Genomic DNA, 11,239 nt, shown 5'->3' with positions numbered 1-11,239 from the left:
CTGCCGAGATCCCATATGCTGCCTGGAGCCCACATGCTACCTGGACCCCACATGCTGCCTCGAACCCAGATGCTGCCTGGACCCCAACATGCTGTCTGGAGCCCACATGATGACTGAAGCCCACACGCTGCCTGAACCTCCCACATGCTGCCTGGAGCCCACATGCTGCCTTGTGTCCACATACTGCCGAGAGCCCACATGCTGCCTGGAGGCCACATGCTGCCTAGAGCCCACTTGCTGCCTGGAGCCCACTTGCTGAATGGAACCCACTTGCTGCCAGGAGACCACATGATGCCTGGAGCCCACATGCTGCCTGGAGTCCACAATGTGCCTGAAGCCCACATGCTGCCTGAAGCCCACATGCTGCCTGGAGCCCACATGTTAACTGGACCCCAAATGTTGCCTGGAGCCCACATGCTGCCTGGAGCCCAAATGCTGCCTGGAGCTTACATGCTACCTGGAACCCAAATGCTGTCGGAAGCCCACATGTTGCCTGGAGCCCACATGCTGCCTGGAGCCCACATGCTGCCTGGAGCCCACATGCTGCCTGGAGCCCACATGCTACCTGGAGCCCACATGCTGCCTGGAGCCCACTTGCAGCCTGGAGCCCACATGCTACCTGGCCCCCGCATGCTGCCTGGAACCCACATGCTGCCTGGACCCCAACATGCTGCCTGGAGCCCACATGCTGACTGAAGCCCACATGCTGCCTGATCCTCCCACATGCTGCCTGATCCTCCCACATGCTGCCGAGATCCCATATGCTGCCTGGAGCCCACATGCTGCCAGGAGCCCACTTGCAGCCTAGAGCCCACATGCTACCTGGACCCCACATGCTGCATGGAACCCACATGCTGCTTGGACCCCAACATGCTGTCTGGAGCCCACATGCTGACTGAAGCCCACATGCTGCCTGAACCTCCTACAAGCTGCCTGGAGCCCACATGCTGCCTGGAGTCCACATGCTGCCGAGAGCCCACATGCTGCCTGGAGTCCACAATGTGCCTGGAGCCCACATGCTGGCTAGAGCCCACATGCTGCCTGGAGCCCACTTGCTGCCTGGAGCCCACATGCTGCCTAAAGCCCACATGATTCCGAGAGCCCACATGCTGCCTAGAGCCCATTTGTTGCCTATAGCCCACATGCTGCATGGAGCCCACTTGCTGCCTAGAGCTCACATGCTGCCTAGAGCCCAAATGCTGCTTAGAGCCTACATGCTGCCTAGAGCCTACATGCTGCCTAGAGCCCACTTGGTGCCTAGAGCCCACATGCTGCCTAGAGCCCACATGCTGCCAAGAGCCCACATGCTGCCTACAGTCCACTTGCTGCCTGAAGCCCACAGTGTGGCTGAAGCCCACATGCTGCCTGGAGCCCACTTGGTGCCTAGAACCCACATGCTGCCTAGAGCCCACATGCTGCCAAGAGCCCACATGCTGCCTACAGTCCACTTGCTGCCTGAAGCCCACAGTGTGGCTGTAGCCCACATGCTGCCTGGAGCCCAAATGCAGCCAGAAGTTCACATGCTGCCTGAAGCCTACACGTTGCCTGAAGCCCACATGTTGCTTGAAGCCCACATGCTGCCAAGAGGCCACTTGCTGCCTGGAGCACACATGCTGCCTGGAGCCCACATGCTGCCTGGAGCCCAAAAACTGCCTTGAGCCCACATGCTACCTGGAGCCCAAAAGCTGCCTGGAGCCCACATGCTACCTGGAGCCCAAAAGCTGCCTGTAGCCCACATGCTGCCTGGAGCCCACATGTTGCCTGGAGCCCACTTGCTACCTGGAGCCCACATGCTGCCAGAGCTCACATGCTGCTGAGCCCACATTCTGCCTGGAGCCCACATACCGCCTGAAGCCCACATGCTACCAAGAGCCGACATTCTGCCTGAGCCCCACATGCTGCTGAGCCCACATGTTGCCAGAGCCCAAAAGCTGCTTAGTCCATGTGCTGCTGAGCACACATGCTGATAGTGCTCACATGCTACCTGGAGCCCCCCTACTGCTGAGCCCATATGCTGCCAGTGCCCACATGCTGCCTGGAGCCCAGATGCTGCTGAGCCAACATGATGCAAGAGCCCACATGCTGCAGAGCCCACATGCTGCTGAGACCACATGCTGCCAGAGTCCACATGCTGCCTGGAGCCAACATGTTTTCTAGAGTCCACATGATGCTGAGCCCACATGTTGCTGAGCCCACATGGTGAAAGAGCCAACTTGCTGCCAGAGCTCTCATCCTGGTTAGTCTATATGCTGACAGTGCTTACATGCTGCCTGTACTCAACATGTTGCCAGTGCACCCATGCTGCCTGGAGTCCACATCCTGCTGAGCCAACATAGTGCAAGAGCCCACATGCTGCAGAACCCACATGCTGCAGAGCCCACATGCTGCAGAGCCCACATGCTTCCAGAGTCCACATGCTGCCTGGAGCCAACATGTTACCTGGAGTCCAAATGCTACCTGGTGCCCAAATGTTGCCTGGCGTCCACATGCTGCTGAACCCACATGCTGCTGAGCCCACATGATGCCAGAGCCCACATGCTGCCTGGAGCCCACATGCTGCTGAGCACACATGCTACTGAGCCCATATGCTGCCATAGCCTACATCCCACCAGAGCCCTCATGCTGCTGAGCCCCAATGCTGTCTGGAGCCTTCAAGTTGCCTGGAGTCCACATCCTGCCTAGAACAAACATGTTGCATGGAGACAACATGCTTCCTAGAGCCCACAAGCTGCCTGGAGCCAACATGCTGCCATGACCCAACAAGGTGCCTGGAGCCCACTTGCTACCGGGAGCCCACATGTTGCCTGGAGCTCCCTTGCTGCCTGAAGCCTACTTGCTGCCTTGAGCCCACAAGGTGTCTAGAGCGCACATATTGCCTGGAGCCCACATGCTACCTGGAGCCCACTTGTTGCATGGAGCTCACATGCTGCCAAGACCCCACATTCTGCCTGGAGACCACATGCTGCCAGGAGCCCACTTCCTGATGGAGCCCACATGCTGCCTGGAGCCCACTTGCTGCCTGGAGCCCACTTGCTGCCTGGAGCACACATGCTGCCTAGATCCCACTTACTGCCTGGAGCCCACATACTGCCAGAGCCCACATGCTGCTAAGCCCACATACTTCCTGGAACCCACATGCTGCCTGGAGCTCACATGTTGCCTGGAGCCGACATTCTGCCAGACCCCCAACATGCTGCTGAACCCACATGCTGCCAGAGCCCACATACTGCTTAGCCCCTATGCTGCTAAGCAGACATGCTGACAGAGCCCACATGCGGCCTTGAGCCCACTGGCTGCCTGTTGCCCAAATTCTGCTAGAAGCCCACATGCTGCCTGAAGCCCACATCCTGCTGAGCACACATGATACTGAGCCCATATGCTGCCATAGCCTACATCCTACCAGAGCCCTCATGCTGCTGAGCCCCAATGCTGTCTGGAGCCTACATGCTGCCATGACCCAACAAGGTGCCTGGAGCCCACTTGCTACCGGGAGCCCACATGTTGCCTGGAGCTGCCTTGCTGCCTGAAGCCTACTTGCTGCCTTGAGCCCACAAGGTGTCTAGAGCGCACATATTGCCTGGAGCCCACATGCTACCTGGAGCCCACTTGTTGCATGGAGGCCACATGCTGCCTAGACCCCACATTCTGCCTGGAGACCACATGCTGCCAGGAGCCAACTTCCTGATGGAGCCCACATGCTGCCTGGAGCCCACTTGCTGCCTGGAGCCCACTTGCTGCCTGGAGCACACATGCTGCCTAGATCCCACTTACTGCCTGGAGCCCACATACTGCCAGAGCCCACATGCTGCTAAGCCCACATACTTCCTGGAACCCACATGCTGCCTGGAGCTCACATGCTGCCTGGAGCCGACATTCTGCCAGACCCCCAACATGCTGCTGAGCCCACATGCTGCCAGAGCCCACATACTGCTTAGTCCCTATGCTGCTAAGCACACATGCTGACAGAGCCCACATGCGGCCTTGAGCCCACTGGCTGCCTGTTGCCCAAATTCTGCTAGAAGCCCACATGCTGCCTGAAGCCCACATGCTGCTGAGCACACATGCTACTGAGCCCATATGCTGCCATAGCCTACATCCTACCAGAGCCCTCATGCTGCTGAGCCCCAATGCTGTCTGGAGTCTACATGCTGCCATGACCCAACAAGGTGCCTGGAGCCCACTTGCTACCGGGAGCCCACATGTTGCCTGGAGCTCCCTTGCTGCCTGAAGCCTACTTGCTGCCTTGAGCCCACAAGGTGTCTAGAGCGCACATATTGCCTGGAGCCCACATGCTACCTGGAGCCCACTTGTTGCATGGAGCCCACATGCTGCCTAGACCCCTCATTCTGCCTGGAGACCACATGCTGCCAGGAGCCAACTTCCTGATGGAGCCCACATGCCGCCTGGAGCCCACTTGCTGCCTGGAGCCCACTTGCTGCCTGGAGCACACATGCTGCCTAGATCCCACTTACTGCCTGGAGCCCACATACTGCCAGAGCCCACATGCTGCTAAGCCCACATACTTCCTGGAACCCACATGCTGCCTGGAGTTCACATGCTGCCTGGAGCCGACATTCTGCCAGACCCCCAACATGCTGCTGAGCCCACATGCTGCCAGAGCCCACATACTGCTTAGCCCCTATGCTGCTAAGCAGACATGCTGACAGAGCCCACATGCGGCCTTGAGCCCACTGGCTGCCTGTTGCCCAAATTCTGCTAGAAGCCCACATGCTGCCTGAAGCCCACATGCTGCTGAGCACACATGCTACTGAGCCCATATGCTGCCATAGCTTACATCCTACCAGAGCCCTCATGCTGCTGAGCCCCAATGCTGTCTGGAGCCTACATGCTGCCATGACCCAACAAGGTGCCTGGAGCCCACTTGCTACCGGGAGCCCACATGTTGCCTGGAGCTCCCTTGCTGCCTGAAGCCTACTTGCTGCCTTGAGCCCACAAGGTGTCTAGAGCGCACATATTGCCTGGAGCCCACATGCTACCTGGAGCCCACTTGTTGCATGGAGCCCACATGCTGCCTAGACCCCACATTCTGCCTGGAGACCACATGCTGCCAGGAGCCAACTTCCTGATGGAGCCCACATGCTGCCTGGAGCCCACTTGCTGCCTGGAGCCCACTTGCTGCCTGGAGCACATATGCTGCCTAGATCCCACTTACTGCCTGGAGCCCACATACTGCCAGAGCCCACATGCTGCTAAGCCCACATACTTCCTGGAACCCACATGCTGCCTGGAGCTCACATGCTGCCTGGAGCCGACATTCTGCCAGACCCCCAACATGCTGCTGAGCCCACATGCTGCCAGAGCCCACATACTGCTTAGCCCCTATGCTGCTAAGCAGACATGCTGACAGAGCCCACATGCGGCCTTGAGCCCACTGGCTGCCTGTTGCCCAAATTCTGCTAGAAGCCCACATGCTGCCTGAAGCGTACATACTGCCTGAAGCCCACATTCTGGCTTAAGCCCAAATGCTGTCTGAAGCCCACATGCTGCCTGGAGAACACGTGCAGCCTGCAGGCCACATGCTGCCTGGAGCCCACATGCGGCCTGGAGCCCACATGCTGCCTGGAGCCCACTTGCTGCCTGGAGCCCACATGCTGCCATAGCTAAGATGCTGCTGAACCCAAATTCTGCCTGGAGCCCACATGCTGCCTAATGCCATATAGTGCCTGTAGCCCACATGCTGTCTGGAGCCCACATGCTGCCTGGAGCCCACATTGTGCCTGAGCCCCACATGCAGCTGAGCCCACATGTTGCCAGAGCCCACATGCTGCTTAGTCCATATGCTGCTGAGCACACATGCTGATAGTGCCCACATGCTACCTGGAGTCCACATGCTGCTGAGCCCACATGCTGCTGAGCCCACATGGTGTCAGAGCCAACTTGCTGCCAGAGCTCAAATGCTGGTTAGTGAATATGCTGCTGAGCACACATGCTGTCTGGAGCCCACATGCTGCCAGAGCAGACTTGCTGCATGGAGCCCACATCCTGCTGAGCCAACGTGCTGCAAGAGCCCACATGCTGCAGAGCCCACATACTGCTGAGCCCACATGTTGTTAGAGTCCACATGCTGCCTAGAGCCCACATGCTTCCAGAGCCCACATGCTGCGTTTAGCCCACATGTTTCTTGGAGTCCAAATGCTGCCTGGAGCCCACATGTTGCCTTGAGTTCACTTGTTGTTGAGCCCACATGCTGTTGAGCCCACATGCTGCCAGAGCCCACATGCTGCCTTGAGTTCACTTGTTGTTGAGCCCACATGCTGTTGAGCCCACATGCTGCCAGAGCCCACATGCTGCCTGGAGCCCACATGCTGCTGAGCCCACATGTAGCTGAGCCCACATGCTGCCAGAGCCAACATGCTGCCAAAGCCCTCATGCTGCTGAGCCCATATGTTGCTGAGCACACATGCTGCCTGGAGCCCACATGCTGCCAGTGTCCACATGCTTCCTGGAGCCCACATGTTGCCTGGAGTCCACATGCAGGCTGGAACCCACAAGCTGCCTGAAGCCCGATTGCTTCCGGAAGCTAGCATTTTGACTGGAGCCCACATGCTGCCTGGAGCACGCATGCTACCTGGAGCCCACATGCTGCTTGGAGGCCACATGCTGCCTGGCGGCGACGTGCTGCCTGGCGGCGACGTGCTGCCTGGAACCCACATGTTGCCTGGAGCGCACCTGCTTCCAGGAGCCCACATACTGCCTGGAACCCACATGCTACATGGAGTCTACATGCTGCTGGAGCCCACATGCTGCCTGGAATCCATATGTTGCCTGGAGCCCACTTGCTGCCTGGAGCCCACATGCTGGATGGAGCTAACATACTGCCTGGACCCCACATGCTGCCTGTAGGCCATATGCTGACTGGAGCCCACTTGCTGCCTGCAGCCCACTTTCTGCCTGTTGCCCACATGCTTTCTGGAACCTTCATTCTGCCTGGAGCCCACAATGTGCCTGAAGCCCACATGCTGCTGAGCCCAAATTCTGCCAGAGCTGGCATGTTGCCAGAGCCTCATGCTGCTGAGCCCTCATTCTGCTGAGACCACATGCTGCTGAGCATACATGCTGCTGAGCCCACATGCTGCTATAACCCACATGCTGCCAGAGCCCACATGTTGCCTGGAGTCCCCATGTGGTTGGTCCCACATGCTGCTGAGCCCATATGCTGCCAGATCCCACATGCTGCCAGAGCCTCATGCTGCTGAGCCCTCATTCTGCTGAGACCACATGCTGCTGAGCATACATGCTGCTGAGCCCACATGCTTCTGAGCCCACATGCTGCCAGAACCCACATGCTGCCAGTGCCCATATGCTGGCTGGAGCGTCATGCTGCTGAACCCACATGCTGCTATAACCCAAATGCTGCCAGAGCCCACATGCTGCCTGGAGCCCACATGCTGCCAGAGCCCATATGCTGCTGAGCCCAAATGCTGCCAGATTCATGATGCCTGGAGCCCACATTCTGCAAGAGCCTACATGCTACCTGGAGTCGACTTGTTTCCTGGAGTCCACATGCTGGCTGAAGCCCACATATTGCCTGGAGTCCATTTGCTGCTGAGCCCTAATGCTGCTGAGCCCACAAGCTGCCAAAGCCCACATGCTGCCTAGAGCCCTCATGCTGCTGAGCCCACATGCTGTTAAACCCACATGCTGCAAGAACCCACATGCTGCCGTGAACCCACATGCTGACAGAGCCCACATGCTGCCTGGAGCCCACATGCTGCCAGAGCCCACATGCTGCCGTGAACCCACATGCTGACAGAGCCCACATGCTGCCTGGAGCCCACATGCTGCCAGAGCCCACATGCTGCCTACAGCCCACATGCTGCTTGGAGCCCACATGCTGCCTGGAGCCCACATGTTACTTGAAGCCCACATTCTGCCAGAGATCCACATGCTCCTGAGCCCACATGCTGCCAGAGCCCACATGATGCTTAGCCCACAAGCTGCTGAGCCCACATGCTACTTAGCCCCACGTGCTGCTGAGCCCATAAACTGCTGAGCCCACATGCTGCTTAGCCCATATGCCGCTGAGCCCACATGCTGCAACTGCCCAAATGCGTCCTGGAGGCCAAAGGCTGCATGGAGCCCTCATGCTCTCTGGAGCCCACTTGCAGTCTGGAGCCCACTTGCTGCCCGGAGCCAACATGCTCTCTGGAGCCCACTTGCTGCCTGGAGCCCACATGCTGTCAGAGGCGACATGCTGCCTTGAGCCCACTTCCTGCCTTGAGCCCACTTGCTGCTTGGAGCTTACATGCTGGCTTGAGCCCACTTGCTGCCTTGAGCCCACAAGGTGCCTGGAGCCCACATGCTCCCAAGAGCTCACATGCTGAAAGGAGTCCACAAGGTGCCTAGAGCCCACATGCTCCCTAGAGCCCACATGCTGACTGGAGCCCACTTGCTGCCTAGAGCCCACATGCTGCCTGGAGTCCAGATGTTCCCTAGAGCCCACATATTACCAGGAGGTCACATGCTGCCTGGAGCCCACATGCTGCATGGAGCCCAAATGCTGCCAGGAGCCCACATGCTGCCTGGAACCCACAAGGTGCCTGTAGCCCACTTGCTGCCAGGAGCCAACATGCTGCCTGGAGCCCACATGCTGTCCGGAACCCACATGCTGCCTGGAGCCCACATTCTGCCAGTGCCCACTTGCTGCCTGGAACCCACATGGTTCCTGGAGCCCACATGCTGCCTGGAGGCCACATGCTGCCTAGAGCCCACTTGCTGCCTGGAGCCCACTTGCTGAATGGAACCCACTTGCTGCCAGGAGACCACATGATGCCTGGAGCCCACATGCTGCCTGGAGTCCACAATGTGCCTGAAGCCCACATGCTGCCTGAAGCCCACATGCTGCCTGGAGCCCACATGTTAACTGGACCCCAAATGTTGCCTGGAGCCCACATGCTGCCTGGAGCCCAAATGCTGCCTGGAGCTTACATGCTACCTGGAACCCAAATGCTGTCGGAAGCCCACATGTTGCCTGGAGCCCACATGCTGCCTGGAGCCCACATGCTGCCTGGAGCCCACATGCTGCCTGGAGCCCACATGCTACCTGGAGCCCACATGCTGCCTGGAGCCCACTTGCAGCCTGGAGCCCACATGCTACCTGGCCCCCGCATGCTGCCTGGAACCCACATGCTGCCTGGACCCCAACATGCTGCCTGGAGCCCACATGCTGACTGAAGCCCACATGCTGCCTGATCCTCCCACATGCTGCCTGATCCTCCCACATGCTGCCGAGATCCCATATGCTGCCTGGAGCCCACATGCTGCCTGGAGCCCACTTGCAGCCTAGAGCCCACATGCTACCTGGACCCCACATGCTGCATGGAACCCACATGCTGCTTGGACCCCAACATGCTGTCTGGAGCCCACATGCTGACTGAAGCCCACATGCTGCCTGAACCTCCTACAAGCTGCCTGGAGCCCACATGCTGCCTGGAGTCCACATGCTGCCGAGAGCCCACATGCTGCCTGGAGTCCACAATGTGCCTGGAGCCCACATGCTGGCTAGAGCCCACATGCTGCCTGGAGCCCACTTGCTGCCTGGAGCCCACATGCTGCCTAAAGCCCACATGATTTCGAGAGCCCACATGCTGCCTAGAGCCCATTTGTTGCCTATAGCCCACATGCTGCATGGAGCCCACTTGCTGCCTAGAGCTCACATGCTGCCTAGCGCCCAAATGCTGCTTAGAGCCTACATGCTGCCTAGAGCCTACATGCTGCCTAGAGCCCACTTGGTGCCTAGAGCCCACATGCTGCCTAGAGCCCACATGCTGCCAAGAGCCCACATGCTGCCTACAGTCCACTTGCTGCCTGAAGCCCACAGTGTGGCTGAAGCCCACATGCTGCCTGGAGCCCACTTGGTGCCTAGAGCCCACATGCTGCCTAGAGCCCACATGCTGCCAAGAGCCCACATGCTGCCTACAGTCCACTTGCTGCCTGAAGCCCACAATGTGGCTGTAGCCCACATGCTACCTGGAGCCCAAATGCAGCCAGAAGTTCACATGCTGCCTGAAGCCTACACGTTGCCTGAAGCCCACATGTTGCTTGAAGCCCACATGCTGCCAAGAGGCCACTTGCTGCCTGGAGCACACATGCTGCCTGGAGCCCACATGCTGCCTGGAGCCCAAAAACTGCCTTGAGCCCACATGCTACCTGGAGCCCAAAAGCTGCCTGGAGCCCACATGCTACCTGGAGCCCAAAAGCTGCCTGGAGCCCACATGCGTCCTGATGCCATATAGTGCCTGTAGCCCACATGCTGCCTGGAGCCCACATGTTGCCTGGAGCCCACTTGCTACCTGGAGCCCACATGCTGCCAGAGCTCACATGCTGCTGAGCCCACATTCTGCCTGGAGCCCACATACCGCCTGAAGCCCACATGCTACCAAGAGCCGACATTCTGCCTGAGCCCCACATGCTGCTGAGCCCACATGTTGCCAGAGCCCAAAAGCTGCTTAGTCCATGTGCTGCTGAGCACACATGCTGATAGTGCTCACATGCTACCTGGAGCCCCCCTACTGCTGAGCCCATATGCTGCCAGTGCCCACATGCTGCCTGGAGCCCAGATGCTGCTGAGCCAACATGATGCAAGAGCCCACATGCTGCAGAGCCCACATGCTGCTGAGACCACATGCTGCCAGAGTCCACATGCTGCCTGGAGCCAACATGTTTTCTAGAGTCCACATGATGCTGAGCCCACATGTTGCTGAGCCCACATGGTGAAAGAGCCAACTTGCTGCCAGAGCTCTCATCCTGGTTAGTCTATATGCTGACAGTGCTTACATGCTGCCTGTACTCAACATGTTGCCAGTGCACCCATGCTGCCTGGAGTCCACATCCTGCTGAGCCAACATAGTGCAAGAGCCCACATGCTGCAGAACCCACATGCTGCAGAGCCCACATGCTGCAGAGCCCACATGCTTCCAGAGTCCACATGCTGCCTGGAGCCAACATGTTACCTGGAGTCCAAATGCTACCTGGTGCCCAAATGTTGCCTGGCGTCCACATGCTGCTGAACCCACATGCTGCTGAGCCCACATGATGCCAGAGCCCACATGCTGCCTGGAGCCCACATGCTGCTGAGCACACATGCTACTGAGCCCATATGCTGCCATAGCCTACATCCCACCAGAGCCCTCATGCTGCTGAGCCCCAATGCTGTCTGGAGCCTTCAAGTTGCCTGGAGTCCACATCCTGCCTAGAACAAACATGTTGCATGGAGACA

At 58.7% G+C, this 11,239-nt stretch overlaps 5 protein-coding genes across 5 annotated transcripts; all 5 read right to left on the bottom strand.

The window, feature by feature from the left end:
- Positions 1-223: 223 nt before the first annotated feature.
- LOC138372654 (isoniazid-induced protein IniB-like) lies at positions 224-817 on the bottom strand. Its single transcript, XM_069338152.1, has one exon. It carries the CDS (start codon positions 815-817, stop codon positions 224-226), a length of 594 nt encoding a protein of 197 aa, XP_069194253.1.
- A 1-nt stretch (position 818) lies between these two features.
- Positions 819-1,151, bottom strand: LOC138372653 (uncharacterized). The gene has a single exon (XM_069338151.1). It carries the CDS (start codon positions 1,149-1,151, stop codon positions 819-821), a length of 333 nt encoding a protein of 110 aa, XP_069194252.1.
- A 7,571-nt stretch (positions 1,152-8,722) lies between these two features.
- Positions 8,723-9,316, bottom strand: LOC138372652 (isoniazid-induced protein IniB-like). The gene has a single exon (XM_069338150.1). The coding sequence runs from the start codon at positions 9,314-9,316 to the stop codon at positions 8,723-8,725; it is 594 nt and encodes a 197-aa protein (XP_069194251.1).
- A 1-nt stretch (position 9,317) lies between these two features.
- Positions 9,318-9,931, bottom strand: LOC138372651 (uncharacterized). The gene is made up of 2 exons (XM_069338149.1): positions 9,750-9,931; positions 9,318-9,612 (listed from the first exon to the last, which is right to left on the bottom strand). The coding sequence occupies exons 1-2, from the start codon at positions 9,929-9,931 to the stop codon at positions 9,318-9,320; spliced, it is 477 nt and encodes a 158-aa protein (XP_069194250.1).
- Positions 9,932-9,936: 5 nt separating this feature from the next.
- LOC138372650 (uncharacterized) lies at positions 9,937-10,716 on the bottom strand. Its single transcript, XM_069338148.1, has one exon. It carries the CDS (start codon positions 10,714-10,716, stop codon positions 9,937-9,939), a length of 780 nt encoding a protein of 259 aa, XP_069194249.1.
- Positions 10,717-11,239: the final 523 nt, after the last annotated feature.

Source organism: Procambarus clarkii, chromosome 39 (genome assembly GCF_040958095.1).
Source record: "Procambarus clarkii isolate CNS0578487 chromosome 39, FALCON_Pclarkii_2.0, whole genome shotgun sequence".
Classification (NCBI taxonomy): Eukaryota; Metazoa; Arthropoda; class Malacostraca; order Decapoda; family Cambaridae; genus Procambarus; species Procambarus clarkii.
Note: the sequence above shows the minus strand (reverse complement) of the source record. Positions and strands in the feature narration are given on the sequence as shown.